This window comes from Strigops habroptila, chromosome 1 (genome assembly GCF_004027225.2).
Source record: "Strigops habroptila isolate Jane chromosome 1, bStrHab1.2.pri, whole genome shotgun sequence".
Taxonomy (NCBI): domain Eukaryota; kingdom Metazoa; phylum Chordata; class Aves; order Psittaciformes; family Psittacidae; genus Strigops; species Strigops habroptila.
In genome coordinates, this window is record NC_044277.2 from 144381915 (window position 1) to 144394334 (window position 12420).

The 12420-nt window shown below is 37.7% G+C and overlaps 1 protein-coding gene across 1 annotated transcript; it reads right to left on the reverse strand.

Annotated features, from left to right (window-relative positions):
* Nucleotides 1-1314: 1314 nt before the first annotated feature.
* LZTFL1 (leucine zipper transcription factor like 1) lies at nucleotides 1315-12409 on the reverse strand. The gene is made up of 10 exons (XM_030504267.1): nucleotides 12337-12409; nucleotides 10752-10876; nucleotides 10010-10204; nucleotides 9453-9513; nucleotides 8586-8654; nucleotides 7029-7094; nucleotides 6827-6904; nucleotides 3835-4008; nucleotides 3076-3179; nucleotides 1315-2259 (listed from the first exon to the last, which is right to left on the reverse strand). The coding sequence occupies exons 1-10, from the start codon at nucleotides 12337-12339 to the stop codon at nucleotides 2241-2243; spliced, it is 894 nt and encodes a 297-aa protein (XP_030360127.1). The 5' UTR covers nucleotides 12340-12409; the 3' UTR covers nucleotides 1315-2240.
* Between the last annotated feature and the right edge of the window lie 11 nt (nucleotides 12410-12420).

Below are 12420 nucleotides of genomic sequence, written 5' to 3' on the forward strand. Positions count from 1 at the left end.
CTATTTGAGCAGTATAATGACCTTTCAAAGAACAAAGGGTGGTAAAAGCAGTATTGGAATTGACACCTCAGGGAAAGAAGTGAAGTTTTAGAAACATCAGACACTGTGAGAAGTAGTTCAGATGTCACCTTCATCTTCAAAATACTGTACCTAGCTCAACGAGAAGAGAATTGTTACTGTATAATACCCCAGGTCTTGACAGATATATCTTCTTTGACAGATGATCTGGTTTCCATCAAGAACTCCACACAAGACTTTTACTTAGCCATTGTGCAACAGAAACCAATGAGAGCATCACACTGATCTCATACTCGCTAAACTGGCAATTAAACAGGTAATAAAGGTCAGCGCTTCAGTTCTGCACTGCACGGTTCTCTACAAGATTTGCCTCACTCATTTGAGGAGATAACAAGGTCTGTTACCGCACTTGCCTAGTGCCAACTTGAGACCTATCCATGTACTGAGGTTGATAAGAGTTCACGTGTTCTTCTTGTTGAGATGGTTGCTAAGCTGATAATGAAGGCCTATCACAGGGCCAATGTTCTAGCTAAGTCAACAGCCAAACACTTATCAGAAAAGAGAAGACCAGCAGAAGCCATGAGATTCTCTGCCTTTCTTCACCCTTTACCTGCCATTTTAGAAAAAGTAATTGATCTTATTAGAATTATTTTTATTATGAAGAAAATCACAATATTCACCAAGGCAAGTTCTCTTGTTGGTATCAACATAACTGTTCTGAACACATACAGGCCAGAAAACTCTTTGCTACATTCCTATTAAGAACTTAACATTTTAGTGACTGTACAAAGGGCAAAATAATACCTTTCATGAATTTAACTGACACTGCAGGAGTGTCACCCCATAAAGCCCTACTATTGTGCTATAGCAACATACCATGCTGCACACAGGACTTTATCCCAAACCAACCTTGCTTGACCAGTGGAGGAAGAAGGACAACACAAGAAATTACAGGCTGCAAGTGAATGGCAGATTAGAGTGGGGCATCACTGCTTGAGCAACTTTAACAGCTTTGCCCATTTGAGAAAAAATGAGGAAAAATGATCCATTTCAGTTCAAGCAGCTCCTGAGAAAAGCACTGTTAAATGCACACACCTACAGCACCCTTTTCCCAGCCCTGCCACTGGTACACTTTTTTACAGCTGCTTGATGTGGTATGGCTTTGTGCACGAATCTGTACTTTACACATTCACATTTCTAGCAAGATACTTCACTGAGCTGCCACTCCCTTCTACAGATATTAAAAAGAAAACTATACAAAACATTCCTATAAAAAACAGCTCCTTAAGGATCAAATGTTTGAAAACATAATGTTTTTATTTGGAATAAAATACAACATACATACGAACAGGGACAGATGAACAAGTAGAATGCACTACTAAGAGGCTGCCAAATAAATGCAAGGCAGAGGATTACAAGTAAAAGACTTGGGAGAAGGAAGCCGTTTTCTGGTGAGGTTACATTAAGAAAGGAGATGAAGGCATCTAAAGAAAGTTATTTCCCAAGAAAGTTGCTCCATTAGCAACCTTCCTATGTGTTTTCAGATTATCATCTTAACGTTAAGAATACTGGCAAAATCAGAACATGTCTTCTGATGTTCATATTTGTTTCAAATCAATTCAAGTGAAAAAGCCTAACTTCAGTTAGCATCTCTATTTGAAAGGGCCCAGTGCTTCCACTATAAAGCATAATTACCCCACTATCTAATGAACACCCTCTAGCAAAATGTTACTGACCATCAGCGTGTTTCATTTTTTTCCTCCCATTTTTTACTTCCACTGTTGGAATTTTCACAGATAATACCACTTCATGGCTACATTAACTATAGAAAAGTAACTGGAGTTTCTACCTCAGAGACATCAAAAAACCATAATGCCTTTTTTTTTTTTTCTTCCCTTTTTTCTCCTTTTCTTAACAAAAATAAACTTTCTTTGTAGGGAATGATCTCAGTTCTTCAATAAGCTCCTCTTTGCTATTTCTCAAGGAATGTTGATGGTGAACAACATGACTAGAGAAACTAATCATGTTATAGAAACCTATAAATCGTAGGTTTACAAGGAAGTAAGGTAGGAGTTTCAGTGTGTTATTAAGTATTAATAACAAGTTATTTTAAGCACTAGAAGCAAAAAATATACCATTCAACCCAAAAATAACTGAAAAATAATACCAGTCTACTTTTTCTTTCTATGGCAGCTTCTGATAGATCAAATGTTTTTGGTATTTTAGTCATCTGGCTCATACCTGAAGATTAAAAAGAAAAAAAAAAAAATCATTAAAACAGTAGAAAACACCCAAGAGACATTTTGTCTTTGAAGAAAATATTAAACCCAAGTAATAAACTACTCCCAGTAGTGACACATTCCTGTCAAGGTTCACTGTATGACTTAGGGCAGACAATTGTATATACTTTTTAAGACTATTTTCTCCTTTTAGAATTGGCCAGTTTACCAAGCAGCAGAATGAGGGAATGACCAGGAACCTCCTCACAAATCCCAAACTACAGACAGAAATTTAAACGGAAGTTTTAAGTTCCACCTCTGTCCTCCTACAGCATAGGTCTAAGTACCCCTCTTGCCAAAGTTCACTTGACATTTGCAGAATGAAAGTCTTCTACACCATGTAATGGCCAGGCTGCATCTTCCTTTACGCAATAGAGGTTTACCTGTTTACATACTGCGGGCTTCTCATGCCCATAAACAAATGTGGAAGAAATAAGATAATGCCAAAGCATCTGGTACATCTCCCATCTGTATCTCTGTGTGTAGCTGCTGGAGGCTTATCTACCACATCCATGAGTATTTTGCATCCTCTCCATACTAAATTCTCTCATTATTTGCTACACTGTAGCTGCTGTTGCACCCATCAGTCCTGTTGACCTAACATGCATTAAAAGGATTGGCTTGCCAAAAATCAGGAAACAGCCTACTAGAAATTATTTTTAAGGGAAAATTTATAGTCTGTTTTAAAGACAGCTTCACATTTATAAAAACAAAATGGGAGCAGAACATGGATCCAGAAGCAGGATCCTGTTAGGACAGACAGAACAGCACCACTTACTTGGAAAGCTTTCTACGTAAATCCTTTATCTGCTCATTCTTCTTAGTGAGAATCTCTTTCATGTTGCGATAGGCAGCTGTTTGCTGAAATTTCTTCTCCAGTTCCTACATAATAACATCAACATATTATTTACATATTCTGAAAACCAGGCTAATACGCTTTTCTAAAAAATTACTTCCTTTTCCTCCTCAAGTTTCAAGCCAGCAGTTTCTCTAATTCATTCAAATTTAGATGAAGTCAGCTCTGAGATTCAAATGAGATTACTGAGAGAGGCAGAGAAACAGAAACTTTATTTTCTAATTAAATCAGACTAAAAGTCTTCTGAAGACTGGGACTACACTTTTCATTCAAAAATTTCTTAGCAGAAAAAGGGGAAATTTTTAAGTATCCCTTTAAGAACAGGCTGCCCAGAGAAGCTGTGGCTGCCCCATCCCTGGCACTGTTCAAGGCCAGGCTGGATATGGCTTGGAGCAACCAGGTCTAGTGGAAGGTGTCCCTGCCTGTGGCAGGGGGTTGGAACTATATGGTCTTCAGGTCCCTTCCAACGCAAACCATTCTATGATTCTATGATTCATCTAGTTATAATCATGCAGTTAGTTGTGGTTTTGCTATTTTAGAATGTGTTTTACCACTGAAATAGCAAAAATACACAGGCACAAGTGTGACCCAGTAAACTGCATCCTGTAGTGTATGCTTGTTAAACTACTAATTAGCTAAAATGTGAGTAAGGATCTCATCTTAACATTACAACATGCTAACCTTTTCAGCTGTGGATAGCTGATCCCGAACCTTAAGCAAGTCATGTTTTGTTGTCACCAAGTCCTCTTCCAAGAATTTTTGGTTTGCAGTAGAGTCATTCAAAGTCTTCTCAAACTGGCATTTCAAAGCTGCTACTTTATTCTCCAGTTCAGCGATATCCTGGTTTGCGTTAGTCTTCAATAGAAGAAATATTTAAAAAGTGTCAAATGCAACAGAAGAAATATTTTAAATATTCCACAAATATTCCGCAAAATTCCGTATAAAGTATGTACATATTAATTTTAGATAATTATGGTCAAGGTACTCCTGTAAAGCTTAAATTAGAAGTGCTTTAACTAAAATAAAGAAAAATAGTTAAAGCACTTCCTAATTTACAACTGGCTGGAATGTCTTCTCTGCCAAGTTAAGATTTCAAGTTCTTGTACTTCACTTCTTTAGGAATTAGATGAAGCCACAGAATGAAGCATATCACAAGAAGTTATTCAGCCCACTGAAATAGTAAATTTCAGTTTCAGATCTGAATGTCTATGCTATAATGTGTTTAAAGCAGGTAAAGTATCACAGGCATTTCAGAAGCCATTAGTGTAGTAGAGGTAGGAAAGGATTAAAGTGTTCAGGCTTGTACTATCAATTGGGTACCAATATTGCACTGTTCTCACATTATAAAAAGAGCCTCCACAGTTGCTTGTGAAGCAACTTTCCTGTTTCCTTATGAGAAGAAACAATCCATGCTCTTCTGGCCATCAGTTCTGCGTCATAAAACATTATATTCATGTAACTATTCTATGGATTTCCATTAAAAAACAAATGACAAAACCCCTCTCAGGTTTAAAAGCTCAGCTTCAAACTCCCAAAAGTGTCATGACTAAGGATGAGGCTGAACCAGTAGCACCTTAAAAAGAACAAAAATCTAAAACTAAGCAAGCTCAGCTCCTTCTGTGTGGAAGATAAGATTTGAGCATAGGAAACCATTTGGTAATAGTACCTCTACAGAAGGAAAGCTTACTTTGAACTTTGAGAGAGTCCAAGCTAAAATTCAGTGCTTTCTCCAAGCAACTAGTAATTTAATTGATTAAAGTTGTACATTTCAGCACTGTATCTACCAGCTAGTTTCAACAATATATGTATGCTTGTACACAGAAAATGTAAGAAAGAGCTGAAGAAGAAAGCGACAGATTAGAAACTGCAAATTAGGACACGAAAGCTAAAGATGCTCAGCAGCCCTGACATTGAGGCCAATTAATGTTTAACCACAAAGTAGGATGAGATTTTTTTCTTTTAAAACTACAATCACTACTGTCTAGGATTTAATAAGCCCCTTTAATATTTTAAACCAGTAATAATTTAAGGCTTAACAAAACAGCTAAAGAAAATATTTTCCATGACTTATAAATCAAGTTTCCTAATAAATAATACTATTGAATACAGATTTTGAAAGTTACTAGAGAAAAATACAACAAATTAAGAAAGCCAAGTACATACCATAAACCAATTAGAAAGCAAAATAAAAAGAAATCAGGATTAAAATATGAAAATTAAAAGTGGAAATGTTTTATGATATTGAACTTCACTTCCAAATCTGTAAATACTGTCGGAATTTTAAAAAGTCAGTTTCTCAAACTAATGGGATAAAAATGTTCTAATTTTGTTAAAAGTTTGAATTTAAATGTTTTAAATTTCAGAAAAAAAATCACACATGAACAAACTTCTAATTAGAAAATTCTAATTATTGACAAAATAAAGGTACAAACTTAAAACAGTACTAAGGTCCTGAACAGATTTATCCGCATCAACCTGCAGTCTTCTAGCTTATGTTTTGGGCTTTTTTCCTGCAGCAGAACTCACCATGTTTGAATCCTCATTTACAAAAAACAATAACCTCGAGTAGTAAAAATAAAGGTGAAGCCTTTTTGACTGTACGCTGATATGGGTAGAACTATGTAAAATCAAACATTTGCCATCTGACCCATCTGCAGCAAAGCTTTAATTGATGCTTAAGAATATAGGACACTGGATACTTCCATATAAGTATTTAGGTTGTTAAAGTCTGAAGTGAGAAGCCACAAGTCTGTCTTGTCCATGTCAATATCAACTGTGACAAATGCTTTAAAGAATTAGTGTTTTATTGTTGCTATGGAGCTGTTGGAGCAAGTCCAGAGGAGGGCCACGAGGATGATAAGAGGGCTGGAGCACCTCCCGTATGAAGACAGGCTGAGAGAGTTGGGGCTGTTCAGCCTGGAGAAGAGAAGCTGCGTGGAGACCTCCTAGCAGCCTTCCAGTATCTGAAGGGGTCTATAAGGATGCTGGGGAGGGACTCTTCCTTAGGGACTGCAGTGGTAGGACAAGGGGTAATGGGTTCAAACTTAAACAGAGGAAGTTTAGATTAGATATAAGGAAGAAGTTCTTTACAGTGAGGGTGGTGAAGCACTGGAATGGGTTGCCCAGGGAGGTTGTGGATGCTCCATCCCTGGCAGTGTTCAAGGCCAAGTTGGACAGAGCCTTGGACCATGTGGTTTAGTGCAAGGTGTCCCTGCCCATGGCAGGGGGGTTGGAACTAGATGATCTTAAGGTCCTTTCCAACCCTTACTATTCTATGATTCTATCAAAACCAGGTTAGATATCATTCTTTCATTAGTAAAATTGGAAGAAACAAACAGAAATACATTTTATCTGTTAATACAAGTATCACTCCTGAGAACATGAACTCTGCAATACTATTTCCTGATAGTAACTGGAATAATGGTTTCAGATAATAATTTATCATGGTCTATGGGACACAAAATACATGTCAAAGCATTAGCTAACATTCTGGATTATCTGCTGACTGACAGACCAGCAGGAACAGACAAATTCAGCAGGAGCACTGCAAGACTAACTTGAACTTTTGTGTTTGCCAGAAAAGAAACATACCAGACAGACCAACTTCTTAGACATACAGGCAACAGTTGTGTTAAACAGGGGTGGTAGTGGGGGAAATCTAAATTATATTTACCTTTTGATCTCCTTGGATCATCTGTAAATCCTTCAGTAACTTCTCTAGCTTGGTCTTCTCATCGAGTGCAGCTGTAGCCTGTGATATATTGAAAATGTAAAACCTCAGAAACATATTTTAATTGAAAACATAATAATAATAACCATGGAATTCTCATTTAGATAATTTTAAATATATAAACTGAATTAAGTATCCAATTTACCTGTGTTTCTATGGTCTTGAGTCTGTTCTTCAATTTTTCATTTTCTTCTTGGAGAGAAGCAACTGTCTTTGGGTTAATGAATCAAAAGAAGTTTGTGAACACTCATGCCATTTTGAATTTTCAAAATACTGCAGGTAAGAAAACAGACTTCATCATAGCTTAGGAAAGCTCTCAAAATGCTTATCAAAACGGCCTTCATAAGAAATCAGTAATCCATTTATTTATTATGTTTTCTGCCTCAATCAGCAAAAATGCAAGTCTCCAATTGTACGGTAATATATAGGGCTGCTTACTTGTCATATGCTTTACTGAACTGAGATTAGCAAGTTTAGCATCTTGCTAGTATCAAGATTAAATAAAGAAAATGGCATGTTCAGAGACACAAGTCTCATTGCTGCTCATCATTTATGTTTTCAATCAACAAGCAGGTAAAAATGTATTTAGTTCCTGTTGAAAAGAGGCAAATACCAGGTTACTGCGTCTCATAGAATCAGAGACTCAACCAGGTTGGAAAAGACCTTTAAGATCATCAAGTCCAACCATTACCCCAAAACTGCCAAGACCACCACTAAACCATATCACTGAGGGCTTCATCTACATGGTTTCTGAACATGTTCTGTGTCACAAGAAATAACCATGTTTTATCAGTCAGAGTAAAGTCACCATACAACTTTGAATTATTTTCGAGGCAAAAAAAAAAGACATCAGATGCACTTATTCAACATAAACTGTTATGAAACAGATTTTGAAATTATTTTTGAAAGAGAACTACATTGATCTATAAATAAGATACAAATCTGAATTCTTGACTGCTTTAATTATCTTAATGGATCATTTTGGTAATGCAGGTTAGAAGACAGAAAATGCAACTCCTCACTAAATATCTTGTCTGCTCGTAACTTAAAAGTGTATTGTAAGACATGTGGCATTTTACAAAAGCTCAGTTGAACCGAGCAAGTTCAATACCTCACAAAAAGTATTGATAACACTAAATACTAGAATGTGTTTTGGAATTATGAAAATCTTTAGCAACTGGGAAATCAGATGTTTTCAAAACTAGTAAATTCCAAATTCTTCAAATGCTTGTTTCTTTAGGAGGAATTTAACCAACTCACAAAAGAAAAAAGACTGAATGTAATAAGATCGACTCGGAGTGATACAGAAAATGTTTGACAACCTGATTATTTCAGCCAGCTATATATCCTAATTTACTACCTTGTTGGAAAGCCAGCCAGCTGAACAGAACAAACCAAATACTGGTTTCTACTAATTTACCTCATTAAATGGAAAACCAAATAATTTCACAGGCCAAAATGTCTTTTCAAAGGGAAAGTCAATATTGCAATACATGTTACAGACCATAACCACACAATAAATTTAAGATGCTTTACAATATTTATCAATTTATTAGCATTTTAATTTGCATTCTGGGGTATACTGCCTTGACGTCTACACAGCAACAGGCATGTTATAAGAATATTACCGTACAGCTACCCAGTTCAGTTGAATAAGCAGAATGGTCATTGATCACAACTGCACAAACAGACAAGTTCTTACCTTGTTTAGCAGCTCTGACCCACCTTCATTTAATGGAGCCAGTTTTGGTTTAATAAGATCTGTGCTGGGCTAAAGAAATAATAAAGGTTAAAAATGTAAGTTATACAGATTTCTAGGAGGAAGAAAAGTATGTCTTTAGCCTGTAAAACAACTACTGACAGTCAGTTTGGCTTTCTTTTGTAAATCACCTTTTCTTAGTTCCAAAATTTACATACTTCACTTTCAGCTAAAGCTAAACAAAAACACTGCCTAGAGACATAAAAGGGTTGCAAACTTGAATTTACAAAAGACTACCAATGCTGCAGCAACTAAAAGACAAAGAAGTAAGGAAAACAGAAAAAATATTTGAGTGATTATAAAAGTATAAAATATTTACAGCTCCAAATAGTGTTCTAAGTGTTCAAATCTAATATATATTAACTAAATATACCTTTACACTACAAACAAATAAGGTGCAACCATAATCATACAAGGTAAGTTAGAGTCACATCTCTATTGTGGAATCTTCTCAGCTCTCGACTCCATGCTGGGACGAGTGAATGTCCCAGTTCCAGGGGAATGAGATGCGATGAGATTGCTCCAACACATGCCTAGTCTGGCTGACTTCGGGATGAAGATTATAAGGCATGCCCTGGATGTGCAGAACCCACAATCTGGAAGCAGCCAAGACAATTCAATGCATTGACCATTGGTGCTGAACTCCAAAATGCTACTTCTTGGAGACTTTCAAAGACTGTTTTGAAAAAGATGGTTTTATTTGGGTTTGGTTTTTTCTCTCTTAAGCACAAAGAGTCAGTACTAAGTATTTTCAACACCTGCCATAAGTCCACATGACATGATTATGATTTACTTAGAATAAAATTCTACCTTCTTGTTTGAAGACGTACATTCTGACTTTTCAAACTCAGCAACCTGTTCCAACAATTCTCTTGAAAAGAAAAAAAAAAGGCAGGCAATTATTTACTAAAAGAGCTATTTAATGAAACACATTTTACCACATTGATGCTATGCTCTTTATTGCATGCAAGATTCTTGTTACAAGTATGGAATGAAGTCCTATGCACATATGATAAGTGCAACAGATCACGCCATGAAATAGCATGGTATATGCATTACAACTGTATGATTTAGCACCCTTGATTAAAATATAATCTACTCAGAAAACAAAAGGGTTTTAATCAAATCCTATCACTTGTGCTTAACTGATTAATTCAAGTAAAAGTATTACCAACAAAAACATCTTCCCAACAAATGTGAAATTATTGTGTATCTTGATACTATATAGATGGAAGACTTGAAACTAACCTATCATCAATACAATGTAAAAGAATAGGTTTCTATGGTAAGGAAAAGAATGTGAATAATCAACACTTTGAAGTTTTCTTATTACTGACAGGCATTCTATACAGCCCAATATATGTTACCGATTCTCCAGTTCAGAGACGTCTGTCTGTAACTTCAGGTACCATTTCTCAGCCTGCGAAAAGATCTGCCGCAGAACTAACACATTCGTGTAAGTTGTATTTATGAGCTCTGACTCCACTTCACTGTGTACAACAGTCTGCAGACCATCCAGCATGTCTGTCACCTCATCGACTGTGAAGGTCTCCTCAACAAGCCTAAACAGAGCAGTCAAGATGAGTCATGTATGATAAAGGTAATGGTTTTGCATTGTTATGAGACCTCACTATACAGATAGCAACCTTATATATTGCAATGTCCTGAAAATATCCACTATGACTAGTTATTCAATGACCATGGTACTACTAAATTTTCTCTTGGAAACATTACAATCATGAATATCACATTACTTTATATTTTGCTTCTGCTGTCTAAATTTGATGCAAGCCTGCAGCAAAAGTAATAAGAATTCTATGATTCTGTTCTATTATTACTTCTGCTGCAGGCTTGCATCAAATTTAGACATCAGAAGCAAAATATAAAGCAATGACATGCTGACAATATCTATGTTAATTCCTAAGACTCTGAACGAGTCCTTTTAAAACTGATTTGTAACATTTGGAAAATTATTGGGTCTTTCTTCCTCACTAAGAACATACATACAAATGTAAACAGAGAAAATTCACCCCATAAAGCATTTAAGCCTGTAAATGTTGCTAGTATACTTTGGTTTATTCTTGTTCAGAACTACCCCCCCCATGGTACCTGCTGTCCTTAAGGTTCTGAAAACAAGAATCCACTGTTTTGAGACACAGGCCACGCTTGAAACGAGCAAAGCGCATGTAGTTGATGACTTCATTCTGGTGGTGCTCATTAAGGCCTAGTTCTGCCTGTGGACAAGGATATAAGCACAAAGATGAATATACACTAAGTAAAAAGGAGCAGAAGCATTGTGGAGACTTGCCTTCTAACTAGTCTCTGTGCACGTTAACTACTGTGGTAAAAAACAACCATATCTTCATATGTATAATCCTTATATATACCTCACATAAGTGCTCCCCCTTTAAAAGCACCTGTACTTGGAAGCAGGGTCTCAAGTGACCAGTACCCTCAGGAAAGTCACACAAAATCAGAGAGAGAGGCAATCAGGGGATCAGAACCACAACAACTGTAGTGGAAGGAAAGCTCTTGGATAAATTTGTCTTTGTATTCCGCGTATGAGTATATAATGTAGCTAAAGAATGTATCATTTATAGATGTACTAACAAAAGTACACAGGAAAATATATTATGTTTTCTTGTCAGTTTATAAGTAAAATCTTAAGGCTTCCCATATAATCTTAAGTGACAATTTGAATTTGTTTCAGAACAGTCTATTGGCCAGAAAAAAAGCATTCCCAGGTCAAATTAAGAAGGAAGTGGTTTTAGACCTGGCTAACTATCTTTTCTATGTACGTCTCTACTTCAAAAGAAGGAGTATTGGCATGGCCAATTCTATTAGAATAAATCTCACTTGTGCAGGCAGCACAACAGGGCATGAATGTGAGTTTATCACCGGAATCCCTGCAGAGCTGAGGCAATCAAAGGTGAAGTCCATTTCATTTACTATAGTATTATTAGTTAGTATTGCTGGTGTTGGATACAGCATGTAGCAACTCAGACAAAACAGTTAATCTGAGCACCTTGTCCTTGCTAATCCAACTGCGCAGGGTCGCTCCAGTGCAAATGCAATACTGGAAGAACACCAATGAAAATGCAAGCACTGATTTCAACTGCCTGGAAATTAAAGGCAGTCTAGGAGCCACCAACAGCAGTAGATAAAACAAGCTCTCACAGTGTGGTTTCAAGTCTGATGACTCCCACAGCACTCCACACCTTGCAAACGTGAGATCATATAAAAAGCTCAACTAACGTTTCCTTTGCTGTTGCTGGGTTTTCTTTAGATAAACGGTTTCTACTTGTTGCAGATGGGAAGGAAGACATGCCAACACCAGTGCTGAAACCTCACCATCTAGAAAGCAGCCCCGAAAGAAATCAAACTCATGAACAAATACACAAACGCAGGCCAGAGCCACTCGTGCTCTCCAAGCCGACGCGCAGTGAAGCCAGCGGGGCACTGCACCCTACAATCCCCCCGCCCCACTGCTCTCCGCGGGGCCCAACGGGGGTCACGCCGACAGCAGCAGCCCCCTATGACCGGCTCCCGCACAACGACGGGCCGCCTGTCCCCGCCGGGACTTCACGGGGCCGCTTCCCTGCCCACAGGGCCGGCCACAGCGAGGCGGAGCGCTTCCCCCGGCTGCGGCGCTGCTGTGCCCCGAGCGACAGAGCCCGGAGGCTCCGGTACTCACCATGGCGGCCCCTCCGCCGGCGCCCGGACACCTGGCTACGGGCTAACGGTTGCCATGGAGAACGAAGCCTCGCGAGCGCCCGAG

Coding starts and splice junctions, on each gene's coding strand:
- LZTFL1 (XM_030504267.1), bottom strand. Junction 10,205..10,751: donor CAGAACCTTAAGGACAGCAG/GTACCATGGGGG, acceptor TGCTCTGTTTAG/GCTTGTTGAGGAGACCTTCA. Junction 6,905..7,028: donor TCAAGACCATAGAAACACAG/GTAAATTGGATA, acceptor AATATATCACAG/GCTACAGCTGCACTCGATGA.